Source organism: Coloeus monedula (genome assembly GCF_965178545.1).
Source record: "Coloeus monedula genome assembly, chromosome: 1".
NCBI classification, from domain to species: domain Eukaryota; kingdom Metazoa; phylum Chordata; class Aves; order Passeriformes; family Corvidae; genus Coloeus; species Coloeus monedula.
Genome location: NC_138781.1, coordinates 136,015,355 through 136,032,102, shown reverse-complemented (window position 1 = coordinate 136,032,102; position 16,748 = coordinate 136,015,355). Strand labels below are relative to the sequence as shown.

The 16,748-nt window shown below is 41.2% G+C and overlaps 1 protein-coding gene across 1 annotated transcript; it reads left to right on the top strand.

Annotated features, from left to right (window-relative positions):
- Positions 1 to 399: 399 nt before the first annotated feature.
- CFAP418 (cilia and flagella associated protein 418) lies at positions 400 to 9,244 on the top strand (the record flags this gene model as incomplete). The annotated part of the gene is made up of 6 exons (XM_082282142.1): positions 400 to 500; positions 2,404 to 2,503; positions 4,894 to 4,964; positions 5,482 to 5,547; positions 6,348 to 6,443; positions 8,423 to 9,244. 6 exons carry the CDS (start codon positions 400 to 402, stop codon positions 8,580 to 8,582), a joined length of 594 nt encoding a protein of 197 aa, XP_082138268.1. The 3' UTR covers positions 8,583 to 9,244.
- Positions 9,245 to 16,748: the final 7,504 nt, after the last annotated feature.

The following is a 16,748-nucleotide window of genomic DNA, read 5'->3' as shown; positions in this document are numbered from 1 at the left end:
TAAGCCTACTCTCTATTTTAAACCTTTCACTGCGCCCCGTGAGGAGACGTACCTAAGTACCAAGCCCTGCTCCTTCTCTGTAACCACTCATGAGGAGGTGGGAAGGACCTTTGCAGCATGCGTAGTCGTGGCCGAGTGGTTAAGGCGATGGACTAGAAATCCATTGGGGTCTCCCCGCGCAGGTTCGAATCCTGCCGACTACGGCCGCGGTGTGGTGGCGTTGTGTTTTTCTTTTCTCCCCCCCCCCCCCCCGTCGCTCTCCGCCGAATCCCGGCAGCCGCGCGGCGAGGCCGCGGCCGAGCCCCGCAGGCCCCCGCAGCTGCCCCCCCCCCGGCCGGGCGCGCAGACCCCGCCCCTGCCCGCGCCGCGGGGCCGCCTTGGCAACCGCTGGGCGGCAAGATGGCGGATGAGCTGGAGCGGCTGCTGGACGAGGTGGAGAGGCGGCTGTGCCACCGGCGCGGCGGCGGCGAGGAGGAGCCCACGGCGGCTGAGGAGCGCAGGTTAGCGGTCCCGCCGCGGTCCCGGCGCCCTCACAACGCTCCCCGCCGAGCGAGGCGCCGCCTGGGTGGCGCGCAGCCCGTCCCCGGCTGGCCCGTGTGGCCACACGTCTCAGGAACCCAAAATACGCGGGTTCGGGAGCCGGAACCGGGCTGACGGTCGGCGAGTGCAGCCCTTGTTGTTTAAAGATCCAAATCGTGTGCCGGCGAGTTTAGTTACTTCAGAGAGTCTTTGTCTCCTGCGTGTATCGCAGCCTCGGATTAAATATGGCGTTAAAAGCTGCACTAATTTTTTTTGCCTCTGAGTTAGGGTTGTGGGATTACTTTGCTCTGTAACTGACCTCATGGGAGCTCTCTGTATCTAACTCACCTCAAATATCTATAAATCTTGCGATTTAGAGCAGGAAGAACTTTAGCAATAGCATTATCAAAGCTTTTATTCTCTTGATACTTCAGTCATTTCATACAAATCACAGAATATTCTCAGTTGGAAGGGACCCACAAGGATCATCAAGTCCAACTCTGTGCCCTGCCCAGGACACCCCAAGAGTCACTCCATGTGCTTCAGAGCATTGTCCAAACGCTTCTTGAGCTCTGTCAGGCTTGGTGCTGTGACCACTTTCCTGGGGAGCCTGTTCCAGTGCCCAGTGACCCTCTGGGTGAAAAACCTTTTCCTGATATCCAACCTAAACCTCCCCTGACACAACTTCATGCTGTTCCTTCGGGTCTGTTTTTTTCTGTTCATAATTTTTCTGTTCATGCTTTATTAACCATATCTGCTACAGTAAGCACTTAACTTACACACTACACTTTGAGGTATCTACCTCAAATTCCACAATTTTCAAAACAGTGATAAGAATACCAGCAAGTTTGGTCCCGACAGGGTCATTGCTGACAGTACTGCCAAGTGTTCAGTTTCTGACATCTGTGCCTGCCTTCAGGCTTCAGTCCCAGACATCAGATTTCCATCCTGGCCCTCACTGGTGTCTTTGCTTGCCCTCAGGTTTCCAGCCTGGCCCTGACAGGCATCTTTGCCAGCCCTTGGGTTTCCATCCTGACTATCAGGTTTGCATCCCAGCCCTCACAGACATTTCAGACTCCCTTTGGAAGGTCTGTGGACCAGAGGGGCTTGGCCAGATGTTTCCACAGGTGGGCTGCTGAGCACTTACACACAATTCAGAGTCCAAGGAAAGGATCTTGAAGAATCCAATGACTAATGCAAGATCAGCAAGACCACTACCTTTGGCCACATTACTGGACTTCCACATTGTTTGCATAATGGTTAGATGAGCACTTAATTTTAGTCGATCTAACGACAATCTTGAAAAAAAAAATCAGAGTTTTCTTCTTTCTCAGGAGTAGATTTGTTCTTGATTGGTTAACGCAGCAGTACTACAGGCCTCTCTTTCTTTGACAAAGAGCTAGCAAACAGAAGACTTGAGTGTTACTTGAGTGAAAGCAAAGTGCAGGTGATCTTTCTAAATGCATCCAGTTCAGCAGGAATTCTCTTCAGAACCCCTGCAGTTGTATAGCTTGAGGATAGACCTTCCTCTGACCTTTTTGTGCTCCTGCTGCTGAAGCTAAATGTGAAAAATCAGGGTTGTCCAATTAATTGCCCAGTAAGTGTAGCATGGGTTATACTGGCACAGTTTTATTCAGGGTTGGAAGTGGTTGGAAATAAAAGAAGCAAGCAAAAATAAGACCTATGATGCGACAACTCAAGGTTATCCTGCAAGGTGTTATCCTGCAGTTTACATCTGTTCAGTCATTATTTGAATGGTGTACCTGAGATACTACAAAAATATTAGAGCAAAAAGGCTGTAACTGTTTATATTTTTTAATTCACAGTTCTTAGAATTGCTGTCGTCTTGCTACAAAGATGAAGGCTGGTTTATTTATTTTTCAGATCAGCTAAAGTGTTAATGAGTGCTGGCAGCAGCAAAGAAGATCTAGATGACATTATTGATGAAATCTGTAATGACAGCAGCTTTACCAAAACACCTCTGGTGAGTAGGGGTTTGGAGAAATTCAGAACAAGTCAGGTTCAACAATGGAAGTAAAAGCACCATAAGCTAAAACTTCTAAAGCAAAACATGAATGAAAACAAGCTGCAGAATAAACTTGGAAAATAAAGCAGAAAGGAAAATGCAGTAATCCTGTAGTGAGGAACAGGAGAAATACAAAGAGATGTTCTTACCTACACAGTAACAGGCAATTAAACAAAATGCTAGTTCAAAATAGAGCATAGTGTCAATGCTCAGAATCACAGAATGGTCACAGTTGGAAAAGGGACCTCTAGAGACGATCTGGTCCAGCCACCTGCTTAAGCAGGACTGCCTAGAGCCAGTTACCCAGGATGATGTCCAAATGGCTTTCGATTATCCCTGGGGATGTAGACTGCAGCCTCTCTAAGCAGCCTGTTGCAGTGTTTGACCACCCTCGAAAGTCATAAAGATTTTTCATATGTTTAAGTGGAAATTGTTGTACTTCAGTTTGCACCCATTGCCTCTCCTGTCAGTGATCCCCACTGAGAAGAGTCTGGCTACGTCTTCTTTATTCTTCCCTGACATACCTTCGTAAGGTTCTCCTGACCATTGTTTTCTCTGGGCTAAACCATTCCAACTGTCTTAGCTTATACCTGGATGTCAGATGGTCTAAATCCTTAATGACCTTTATGGTCCTTTCCTGGGCCCACTCCATTATGTCCATGCCTCTTTTGTACTGGACATAGTGCTCCAAACATGTCTGTGAGGTTGTATCTGGACTACCGTGTCCCGTTCTGGTCTCTCAAATACAGGAGAGAGGTGGAGCTACTGGAGAACCTCCAGCAAAGACCCAGGGAGATGGTTAAGAGACTGGAATGCCTGTCATATGAGGAGCAGCTGAGAGAGCTGGGACTGTTCAGTCTGGAGAAGAGAAGGCTCCAGGGGGTTCTTATCAATGTGTGTAAATAGCTATAGTTGTAGTAAAGAAGGGACCAGACTCTCCTCCGTAGTGCCCAGTGACAGGGCAAGAGACAATGGGCATACACTGAAACACACGAAATTCCATCTGTACACAAGAAAACACTTTTTCTAAACTGCAAGGGTGGTCAAACACAGGGACAGACTTCACAGAGAGGTTGTGGAGTCTCAGTCTGTGGAGGTTTTCAAAATGCAGCTGGACACAGTCCCTGGCAAGCTGCTGAAACTGACCCTGCTTTGAGCTGGGGAAGGTCCCTTCCAGCTGAAATGATTCTGTGATTCTGTCTCATCAGTGCTGAGTAGAGAGGAGGGGTCACCTCCCTGGACGTGATGGCAACATCCCTCCTAATGTAGCCCAGGATACTGTTGGCCCTCTGTTCCGCAAGGGCACACTGCTGGCTCATGGTCCACTTGTTATCGACCAAATTTCCCACAGCCTTCTCTGCAAAGCCGCTTTCCGGCTGGTCAGCCCACATGGTGTTCTGTGCATAAGGATTATTCCTCCCCTGGGGCAGGAGTTTGCATTTCACCTTAGCTGAACTTGAAGAGATTGCTTTCAACCCATTTCTGTAAGTCATTTGAGGTCCCTCTTAATGGCAGTGCAGTCATCTGACACACCAACCACTGCTCCCCGTTTTGTATCCTCTGCAAATGACTTCTCATTTCACAGCAGGAGATGGAGATGAAGCCACAAATTTACATTCTCAAGACAGTTACAATGATAGAAGGCATTGAAAATAGATATTCATTTGGGTATCAGCAGTAGTAAATGGTGTTACTTATACTTCGTAACCTCCTGCAGATTCTCTTATTTTCATGAGTGACATGGTTTTTGTTTTGTTTGTCTTTCATTTTTTACGGAGTGGCTAAATCTGAACCAACAAAAATACTTGTATACATCTGAGGGAGAGAGAATTATGTCAGTAAATTTGTATAATTTTATCATTTTATATCCCTAGAACTTCCCACTTAGGATCTAGAGTTCTAATATTCTAGAATTCAAATAAACTCTTCTGTGTACAGCAAATAAGAAACTTTTCAAAGACTATCTTTTTGAATAATCTAAGTTCTTGATGGGTTTTAATGAAACAAAAGCTAAAAGACATCGAGGGAGAGATTCCAAATTATAACTGGTTTTAAACGCAGAATTATTAAAAGGAGGGCATGAAATACTAAGTCTTGATTGTAAACTCTAAGCGATCATGTGGCGTGGAATTCCTTCAGCCAGAGCTGGAAATTCAGTATGGGAAGAGAAGCCTTGTTCCTCACTTACCTGTTACTTCAGAGCCTCATAAACTTGAACAAGAAATATCCTAGAGTCTTAGTCCCCTTCTTCTGTGACTCAGATTTTCTGGCTCCTGGTTATTAAGTAAAACAGAATATTGTGACTTTGCTGTAATGCTGCATTTTATTCTTGGATTGTTTTTAAACAGAATTTGAAGTCTAATTCTGCAAGTCTCACACCTGAAAGAAATAAAGTTGTTGTACCGGCATATAGGAAAAGGTAGGTGAAAAATATTCGGGCCTGTTGGACATTGCTTGATTATAACTTCTTATCAGTCTAATAATAGTGCTGCTGTTTAATCTGTGTTGACATTTCTTAAGAAAGACGCTGAGAAGAGAAACAGTCTTTGTAAAGAACAACAAAGATAAACAGGTAATTTCAAAGAATTGTTAATGTGTTTTCATTTGATCAAAATAATTTATTATAAATTTATTAATTATTTAAGCTATTGAACAACATCTTCCTTTGCCTTATGGACATACACATTTATCAAATGCTGCAATATATAGACCCTTGTGTATTTGGCATAGAGAGTGATTTTCATAAGAGTTTTTCTTTGAACACTTTGGTAATGGAAATTTTAAAATTCTGTAGTTTAAAAGCATTTGGATGTTTTGCCTATATTTAATAAATATTTTTTTTATAAATACCATGCGGTTAAACTAGGAGAAATGTTGTACTGCTTTCTCCAACCTGTTTTGCTATAATTTTAATATTTTTTAATGAATCCATATAGATGCTGTCCAGTGTACCTGGGTGGAAGCCTTTCACCATCTGGGATAGGAACAAATATTTCAAAAAGGTAGGAAACCTGAAAAAATATGTGCTACTTGCTTTATCATTATTTTTATTCACAGCTGTGTTTCTGTGGTGGTACAAAATTCTGCATTTGAACAGGGCAGAATAGCCTTATAGTCATCTAAAGAAGTGGCTCCCTGTAACTGCAGTTGAAATCAACTGGTCCCTTCCAGTCCTCTGTTGTTGACCACTTGACCTTTTGTTTGTTTGAGGTATTCAAAGATGCTTGCAAATGAGACATGAAACCAAAAATCAGTAACAAGTAGTTAAGGAAATTGCTGCTGCACTGTTATTTTTCCCTGCCTCTCTTCATTTTTCTATGTGTTGCCAAGTATGTGACTTAAATCAGTGGGCTGGTTCATCCCAGAACCTGAACTGAAAATGGTCAGAGTGCTTTGCAATTGCAGGTGAATTTAGCAGAAGAGGTACTTTGAAGATTTATCCACAACATTCTATAGAACATTACTGCATTTCCATGTGGCATTTTCTGTAGTAAGTAATAATGTACTCAACACATATTTGGATGCTACCCATGTCCTGTACCAGTGAGGAAGACTAAAGAGAATATATCAAGTGAATATCAGTTTATTTCATGTGTTCAGTGAGGATAGGAACCTGTAAAAATAATACATGAACATATAATTAAATCACATACCATAATTCTGAACATGACAGAGATGTAAAAGCATTAAGATTAGGTGACATTGCTTCTGGTATTTCTGAGTGTGCTGCACTGCACACCAGGTATGATCTGTGTACATTGTATCAGTCAGCTTCTCTGATTGATTGTTCTTCTTTGTCCAGAACGTGTGATCAGCTACGTTGTACTGCTTGTGACTTCCGAGTGTCACTTTTCAATGACTACATCTGGGATCAGTCCTGTGATTATCTTTTTTTCAGGTGGGTCTGAGGTGGGTTTGGTATTAGTGTTGTGTTTCTGTGCTTTGGGGCTTGATATGAACAGGAAAGATGAAAAGCCCTTAGCACTGCTGTGTCACCTAAAAAGAAGCATGCATGCTACCTGTTTGGGATCAGGTGGAAAACTCTGTGGGGAGGGGAAGCAACATCTCCCAAAATTTGTTTCCATCCATTTCTGTCTCTTCTCCCATGACTCTCCCTCTGCTTTAAAAAGAATTCAAGTTTCATGGATCAAAAGGCCAGCTTGTTGTTAAAATAAGCAGGTAATCCATGTGATGGGTTGGCCTCTGCCAGCCAGTGCAGGGTGTCTACAACGTCGACAACATGAATGCAGACTGTTCAGCATGTGCTTTGCACCTCACTTTCAGTTATACAGACTGTGATGGTTTCAAGTCAGATGTTCTTTTTTCATCTATCAAGTATGCTGTCATGTTCAGGGAAAATCAAATAGCTTTATTTCTTAACAGATTTCTTTCTTGAAAGAAAGGTTTGGTTAAATGGAGAGGTGGGATTTTTGTTTTCTGCTTATATTGTGATGTCTTTAATTCTTTAAATAGTTTTTGAAGACTTAAAATTAAGGAGTTCTTATTCCCAGTTTTTCTAAAGTTAATGCCAAGACTTAGTGAAATGTAGTTTAGTAGGCATGTTCCTAATACAGACATCAAATTTGGATTTCTCTTATTTTAGTACAGTCTCTGTGTGTGCCTGTTAACTGATGGAAGAGGTGGATGTGTTCAGAGATAGTGCTTGGACAGTGAGGAATGTGACAGCCAGAGCAGAACAATAATGGAAACATCAGCTCCTTTTCCATTATTTTTCCTGTATTACATCTTTGGTTATTCCTGTATTTTTCTTCCAGTCTCAAAATTTGTATCTCTTTCTGAATCCCATTATTTTTCCTATTATTTAAAGCAGCTTTAAAAATACCATGCTGCACTGGTCTCCTAAGATGAGTTTGGTAGTGGGAAAGGTGGATAAAAAAAACAAAAGTGGGATTATTTTGTTTACCTCAAGTCAAAATTATTTTGCTTCTCAGATCTTGAAATTAATGAATGAAACTGAAAAAAAACCCCACCCACGTGAGCAGCATTAGTATCACCTATTTGTAAAATTGATTAAAATACGTAATCTTTAGCAAGATACTTAACTGTTTAATCTTTAGCAAGATACTTAGCTGTTTATTTTGACAAACCTGAATTTTAGAAAGCAAACTTTTAAGATTAAACATTTTCCTTCCATCAATAGGTGCCTGATCTCTTTTTCTAAAAGTTCTTCCTTTGACACTTGTTTTGGGTTTTCTTTATTTAGCTGGGCTTGTTAATGTTTTTTTGCAATTCAGTGTCCAATAATTGATGGCCGGCAAGAGGTCATGAGAGCAAAGTTAGCTAAAATGCTACATTTTCACTTGGTTTTGTTGAAACAACTTGTTTTTGTCATAGCCATGCTGATTTTTCATTTGTTGTGGTTAATAGCTGCACAGGAATTATTTCTGGTTTGATGTACAGTCTTATGGCCATTTCATTTCAGTCCCTTTAACAATCATCCTGAGTAGCAGTTCCTAATGAAAAGTTTAACTCTGTAATTGTACCCATTATGCATAGCAATTTTACAGTAAGTTTGATAAATACATTTTTGGATCATTTTTTAACACAGGAATTAACTCTGCCTGGTTTTCTTCCCAGCTCTTTTTCTGGAGGCTGACTGGAAGTCTCTAAACCCAACAGATAACGTTGTTTACAAAAACATCTATCTGCAGTCAATCTGGGAGCACAGTACTGAGACTGCTCTCGGGAAAGGATTGCATTCAAAACAGAATTCAAATATATCCCTAAATTCATCCATGACAGTGGCACTCTGAATTGTCCTTAAGATGTCTTCTGATTTGAAATGGCCTCGTGAATATTTTTTCTTAAAAAAAAAAAAAAAAGCATGATCCTAAGCTGAATTCACTTCTTTGGCAGGAATAACATGCCTGAGCTCAGTAAACTAAGAGCAAAGATGATAAAGAAGAAAGGAGCACGTGCATATGCTTGTCAGTGCAGCTGGAGATCCATTGATGAATTAACTGACCTCCAAACAGAGCAGCAGCTTCGGTGGGTTTGTGGTAAACATGGAGAATGAAGTCTTCTTGTGTGGAAATGGTCTTAAAATCAATTTGTTTCCTACCCAGTTTTCCGAGAACAGATGGAAAAATTGCAATATTTAGATCTAGAAATAGGTTGTAACACCCAGATTTCAACCTGAAAACTCTTTTTTTTTAATTTAATTTAACTGTCTGGCAAGCTGTGTGGGGATTTGAATTATTAGGAGAAACAACCAACTTGGAGGCTTTCTGGAAGCTAAATGAAGTGAAAGCTCATACTCAGTAGTGTTAAAGAAAAGAAGAGGAAGTAACAGACCTGGGCGTGGGCAAAGCACCTTGAGATGGTTCCTCACATCTAGCAGAGAGCCTTATTTCCCGTGTCTGCAGAATCTTGGACTCAAACTGGTGGACTGGGAAACAGCCATGACACAGAAGTGTATGAATTCCTGCACAGAAGTGAATCCTGCTTTTCTGCTTTGCTCATAGCTGTTAATGAGAGCAAGTGGTTGTTTACCTCTTAAAAAATTACTATGGAATCAGCTCTCATCTTAAAGGTTTCAGGACACCCCAAAACTTTACTTCCTTTTACCCACCAGTAGCCAAAAACTGCAGGTGCTGAAAATTTTCTTCCAGTTCCTACTGCTTTCTTCAGAGCACTTGCTGCTGACTAAGGACTTCTACCACAGTGAGTTTCTTGAACTTCTCTTCAGCCCTCACTGCACAAGAGATGAGCAAGTTATTGCGCAATTATTAAATACGCAATTTTAAAGAGATTCTGAAGGGTATGTTACTCTTTTATTGATATTTTCAAGGGAAAAAGGCTCAGGCTTTTAAGAGTGAGAAAATATATATCCTCAATGATGTTCAAATTAAGATTTTTTTTCAGTTTCACTTAGCTTTCACTTCAGCTTCTCTTTAAAATATTGTGTATTCAGAAAGTGTAACTGTCCTGTTTCAACACACTCCCCTCAGTAACACTGTTAGTTGAATTGTCTTGCTTACAGTCAATGTTGCTGTAGTTTATGAGCTTTTTCTTTTCTTTATGTATAAATAACACAGAAGATAGATTTGAGTTTTATGCAGGGGGAGAGGGAGTAAAGAATAACCAGTCCTGTCATTTACTACACTGAAAAGTGTCTCAAAATGGGACATCTGTCAGTATTTTTGCTGTGCAGCACGTGTGTCTGTACAGATAAATTCAGAATTACTTACTTTGGGCAATTCTAGCTGTACAGAGCCATTTCCCTTTCTCTGAAGTTTTGCTCATGGTTCTAATCTGTCCATTTATTCTGTTTCTGAGCTTTTCCAAAACAATTGCATGGTCTTTCTTGTAGAGGTGATTCCTGTGTCTGTCGCCCTCTGAAAGAGCCGATCTCAGTAGTGAGAGGCATCACGTACTCTGCACCCTGCTTACCTTGTTCTCCCATGAGTGCTTGTTTTAGAACCTGCTGAGGCCCAGCGGTGTGCCTGGAAAGCCTGGCAGTGCTTCTTCAGTGCTCCAGACTTCACCTTCCAGTGCCCCATGCAGCCTTGCTGTAGAGTCAGAGGTGAGTTGGCTTTGGAGACGTACTGCTTGGCATGATGGTACAGACATATTTAGGGTCATGTATTGTTTTCAGTGAATTTAGTATTTCAGGCTGAAGTTTCAACTGCTGGAGTCCAAAACTGCAGGTTCAGGACCAGAGACCAGTTGGCTAATGCTCAGTCAGCTCCTGGAAGAGCTCTGCTTGCCTTTCTGTCCTTTGTGAAGATGTAGCCCTGGTCTTGGCTGTACACAGTGAGTGTTCCTGGGTTTTCTTCAGATGGGCCCAAGCGACTTTCATGCCTAGAGAGCATCAGTGTTTAAGAGAAGAGTGCCTAAGAGAAGAACCCAACAGAAGGCAACAAGCTCTGGGGAAGAAGAAATCTGCTTTCCATTCTTAAAGAATGCATTTCAAAAACGCTGAGTTGCCTTGGCTCGTCTGTTCCAAGGCTATTTGGAACTCATGACCAAGTAGTTCCACAGGGTGTCGTTTGGCTAGAGTTGTACTGGAACTTGTGCCACAGCATAGAAACAAGCTGGGCTTGCAACTTGTGAGCAGGAAATGGGGAAAATCCTAATTCCCATCTCAGTTCATGAGACCAAGTCTTACGCGACTTGGAAAAGGAGCGTGTCTCCTGTATGCTGAACATTCTCCTGAAATAATCAGGTTTATTCAAGTGTAGTTAACTTGCTTCTGGCCTTGGTTAGAGTGGTGGGATATGACAGCTTTTTGTCCAAGAGAAGTTGCAGACAGGTATAGAAATAGTGCTTCTTGTATGGGTTTTCAGAATTTAGCGTATTTCTAGATTTGAGAATAATTGCTATGTCATTAGATACAATTATTTTGTTGGAAGGAGGAGCAGTATTAAGATCTGATTTCCTTTCTTTTGCTTTCTTCAGTTACATGTTACAAACCACTCCAAAGTCCTTGGATGAAAAGAATGTAAAGAAAGGTAAAACTAGGGCTTGAATGTTCGTTTGATGAAGGTACTGTCAGATTGTACAAGGTTTTCACGATGTAGCCCAGACCCTAAGTGATATTTCTGTGTCAGTTATCTGAGATAGCAGGGATTATGTAGAGAATTCTGTTTAAGAATATGTAAAGAATTCTGTTTAAGAATGCAATTCAGCTGTTGTCAAATGGAAGTACTGGAGAACAGTGTTGCTAAGTATAAATGTGACCCTTGTTTTCCTCCAATTTTTTGCTTTGGAATAATTATACAATTTCCATTTGTGAAATGGGCAGGGTGAAAATTTGAGACTTTTATTTTGCTTACTGATACACTTGGAAATTTTCTAGCCTGTCCCATTAGTCTGCAGCAGGTCCCTCAAAAAAAATAAAAGCAATGAAGGATGGCAAAATGAGATTCCATCAAATTTTAATGTGCTGCTCTAACTTTCACTTGTTTTACCTGCAAACTATGGAGGGTGAATATAGCTCAGAAGAGTCATTATTAAGAATCTTGACCCACCATTAAATTTAACTTACAGAAGCATAATAACATCACTTACTGCAAACTCTGCAATATCAAATAAAGACTTTTTTTTCCCCAAACACCTATTTTAGTTTTGTACTGAAGTTATTCTGCAAATACTGCCACTTGCTGAAAGACTGCCACTTCTCTTGTTTCCTGACATGTGAGTCTTTGGGTCATGTAACCAGCACACGTGGTAGTCACACAATACAAGAAGTGCTATGTTGGGAGCTGCATACGCAAATTTTTCTTCCTGCCAGGCTCTTTTTTCAGAAGAGCTGACGTTCTGTCTGTGGTGTGACACCCGATAACCACAGACAGGTGGCAGGTGGAGTAAAGGAACGTCAGGTGCTGCTCATTTGTGAGGGCCACATCTGATGCCTAGGGTTTGGCATGTGTGCTTTGAGAAAGTTTTTCAAATGGCAGCACTTAATAAAATGAGAAGTTGGAACAAATCTGAATTGTGTGTTGTGTGAATTCTATTGTATTATTCCTATCCAAGAGAAGCCAGGAGGGTTATGACATGTCCTTCATACAAAAGCATTGTCCAGCTCATAAGAAGCAATAAGTACTGTTGTGTGTGTTTTCTCACATCAGTGGGGATGCAGCAAATAGAGGAGAATTAAATAAGCTTTAACATTCTTTACCAGCTAACATGACTAGAGCACATGAAATTATAGAGAGCTCATAAAGGTGGATGCATTTGCCACATTTCTTGGATGTTTAGCGAGGATAAAAGGTGGAGGCAGGGTGTGCAGGGTGGCATATAACAACTTGCAGAGTGGAGTGGTGGTAGCCTGGTGTATCAGTCACGCATTTGCTGTGGTCCACGTGCCCTGGGTCTTGCTGTAGAAAACCATTCCTAGTACCAGGGAGGAGTTGCTCTGTATATGGGAGCTGGAACTTGTTCCTCCACCATCAAGAAATGCTGTGTGGCTTACATTAGAGTAACAAACATAAATACTTCCTGTACCTCATTCTGAATTTGGATTCCAGGCATTGGTGCTATTCAGGCAATAATTATTTCCCTAACTTAATTGCCAGTGTGGACACGGTGAAGGTACTCAGAAACCACGCGCTGCCTCAGGAGTACTCCTGACTTATTTAGGACTTGAAGTGTCACAGTGGTGTTTCTGTGTGTTTCATTCAGTTTGATAACTTCTTTTTTTGTGGAGTTAGATGTGCTTTAGAAGTGCGTGATCAGGGTTAGTATGTGATTATACAGTCCAGTCTGCAGAGGGCAGAGCAGCACCGCTGAGTGTTGCAGTTCAGGCTTCTGCTTCACTAATAGAAGCTCATACTTCTATTTTTTTTCTGTAATAATGGTTTACATTCAACGGACTGAGGCTTCTTGCATTTGTCTCCTACTAGTGTCATTATCAGTGCGGTAGCCAGATCTGTAGCAATTGCATTTGATTTTTGTGTGAATTCATCCAAACGGTCTTCAAGTGATCCTTGCCCAATACTGAAGTAGATTAACTTTTTAACTGTCATCTAAAGAAGCATAAAAAACTCTGTGTGTACATATCTAGGTATATTTGTGTATGTTTATCTTCTAATAACATCAGTAGAAAATCTGAATTGCCTCATGATTTTTTTCACCCTCCCCAAATTAATTTTTCCCTGAAAATGCTAAATAATTTTGGGAAGTAAAGGTTCCATATGTTAGGATCTTCTAATGTTCAATACAATATTTATATAACACATCACCCAAGGTGACAGCTCTTTAAAAGGAAATAGTAAAAGTCCAAAATTTAGAAATGCAAAAAAAACCAGTTGTTCCTGTCTATGTAGGAAAGTAACATAGACTAGACCAGAAATGCTGCAGAGCAGTCTGAGATACAGCATGGGAATCATCCAAAGACCTACATCCTGCAGTCCATCATCCATGAGCCACGGCTGAGGTTAGTGAAGTCTCACTCTCTGAACTAACTTCTGGTTCTTTGGGAATCCAGAAAGTTTGAGTGTACAAAGCAGATTTAAAGTGGATGGAAGTAAATATTATTTCCAATAACCAGTTAGGTTGTGTCTGTTTCTGCAGAAGTGACAAGGTGCTTTTAACTAGAAGCACAAACATATCTAAACCATGAAACTAAAGTTTGCTTATTTTACTGGTAAAATAGGGAGTATCATCTAAATTTAGCCTAGTTACACCATAGGTGAGTGATCTCTGTAACAATTCATTCTTTGCTTATTTGATTTCTTCTAATAGGAGAAACAATTGAATTAAAAGTTTAATTGAGCAGAAAGGAACAAGCAAGGCTGAGTAGCACATTGTGCAAGGTTTCATATAGAAAAGTTTTGCTAAAACATTTTTTCAGGTAAGAACTAAGCCATTGGTTTTTGTTTGCTTCTGAACTAAAGACACACTAAGTGAAAGAAATAAAAATAGCATGCTGCAGGGAGAAGTTCAAATGTCCACTATTTGCCAAAAGCAAGGACAAAACTTCACGAGAGGTGTCCTTTCTAGGGATCTTTATGATTGCAGTTCCACAGGCTGGCCCAGAAGATGGGGGTGAATCCATCCAGCCCATTCCCTGCTTCAGCATTTCCTGCAGTATTTTGAAACCTGTCTCCTGTTGACAGGTTTTAGAGGTAACACCTAAAATAGATACTATATTTAGATATAAGAGCTAAGATATTCAGGGCTTGTAAAACCCTCTTAGACAGTGGTTTATAACTGCTACTCAGATATAAGCAAAAAGATTCTGAAGTTGTTCAAGAGAGTTTAGTGAAACTGAAACCCTTGCAGCTTCAGAACTTTTTGCTAAAGAACTGGGAGGCAGAGAGGAGGAAAGACATTTTCACAGCGGTCAAACCAGCACATAATATTTTAGCTCCTTAGTACCTTAAATTCCTCTGCTTAGAAAATGTGATTGCCTGCAGAGGGGAAAAAAACGTTCACTCTTGAATGGTGATAAGGTATTTATAAAGTATCCATAGAATTTTTCAGTCTCTATTTAAAGGCAAGCCATATGGCCTTACTCTAAGACATTGCAGTAGATGTGATAGTGAGCATACGTGTTTCAGCTAGGAGCTTTGGGATAGGCAGCAAGCTGAGTGTGCTCGGAATTCCGTGTCCTGACTGCCCTGATGTAAACAGCATTCACAGGAAGGGGGAAGCAGCTACCAGAGACAGGAAGGTTGAATTTAGCATCAAACTCCTTATCTAGGCAGAGCGGGCTGCTCAGGATGCTGATAAGAAAAAGTGCATAAATTGCTACAGCAGCCTGTGATAGCTGCCTGGCCCTTCCTGGGGAGCCCATTCTCATCAATGTAATCAGAGTACAATCTTAAACATGCAGATGGGTTTAGGAAAAGATTATACCTGGGGGCCACTTATCCAAAATAGTGCTTCGTGTATTACAGTCTCATTCAGTCTGAGTTACTGTCACTTGCAGGAAGATTAATCTGCGTGCTGAAGTAGGAGGATGTGTGTCCTTAAAAATAAAAACTTTGTCACAGTAAGAGATATTATTAGTCTTACTAGCCATAAAGCAATATAAGCCTTTCCTGAATCTGAGTATGCACTGCAATATCTGGTTTCATTTTTAGATTACAGATTTTATATCAGTGCTGGCGCAGCTCTGGTTCCACCTCTTCAGAGATAAAAGCTGTTGCTGCATTGTCTTAAGTGCTTTGGATCAGAGAGATGTCTTGTTTACAAGTGGCAGATACGTGGCTTCGAAACATTATTTGCAGTGTAATCAGTTGCTTGTTAATGTATGATGTCAATTTTCCTTTTGATTTATGTGTGTGTATATTTTGGGAAATCCATCTGCCCTGAGCCTACAGCATGGCAAAGCACCATTCCATCAATATGTGCTCCTCAGTGGCTGAAGTGACACAAAATCCTAGGATCCTCCACACTGATTTTTCTATGAATAATGAGTCTCATTTCTCATGTCTTCCCCAAAGTATACTGAGAAATTATTTTGGCTAAGATTGAGACCTGGAAGCAGTTTAAAGCAGTCTTTTAGTTGCATCTTCACACATATGTCTGAAACATCTTTCCCTTTCCATTTCCCTTTCCCTTTCCCCTTCCTCCATGCTAGATTTATATTTAGTTCAGTCCCAGTGAGGAAGGCTAGAAACAAACTGTGAAAAAGGAGAGTGGTATAAAAGTGGTATGTCCTGAACAACAATAAAGCAATCTGTCCTGGGTCATTGCAAAGATAACACTCTGGATATGAATTGCTAAAATAATTCAAGTCAAGAAGATATTGGGGTCCATCTGTTCTGCTCGCTGAACTTGGGTACCACAACATCACCAGTCTCCTGAGCATGGGAGGACACGGTGACACAGCTGTCAGCACTCTTAGCACCAGACTATCCAGCCAGGTGCTCCACACCAGGATTGCTAGAGTAAGCTAAAATCTTTAATCATTATAGTTTTGCAGAAGAGTTTTTCCCCCATGGTATATTGCAAATTCTTCCTGGAGAACATTACTTCTTTATAAAGTATATGTTTGTAAACTGGATCATTTCCAGATGTCAAATCATTTGGCTGACCTTGCAATAACAATTTTCTACTCCGAGTTCTCAGCCAGTGCTGGGCATGTGGTTACCTTGGGTATTTTCATGATCCATCATAAGGCAAATGACACCTTTAAATATGGGAAAAACAAACAGCCTAATGGGCACCTCGTGGCAGAGAGCACCTCATCAGGTTTGTCCCAACACATTCTCATGTCATTGTTCAACAGGGTAACAGGCCATAAAAGAATGAAGCAGCTACTTTCCTTTTCTGTCAGATGTTGCAAGTTACTCATATTTCCTGTCCTGCTATTTAAAGGACTAAGGGCTGAAAATGAGAGTTCATTAACTTGTCTGAAATTAAATATTTTCCTTTTTCTACAGGCATGCTCAAATGAATGACAGTAACATAGGGCTGGAAGGCATCACCTTCTGCCTTGAGACAGGACTACCCCTACAGGAAGCTAAGGCTAAACCCAGGTGCAGGTTGCCACCAGAAATCCCCCTCCAATCTGCAGGGGAGCAGGCTATAGTATATATCAAAGAAAGTGACACCACGTGTTTCCATGCCAGCTGCCCAGTGAGTCCCAGGAGGAATGGAAGGAACACCCTTCTCTCCCTGCAGACTGATGGGTTGGGCTGTGTCTTAGCCAAAACCAGAAATACGTGGGAGAACGTGGGAGAACGCAGGAGAATTGCGATAAGCTAACATCACAGTGGGATTTAGGCAC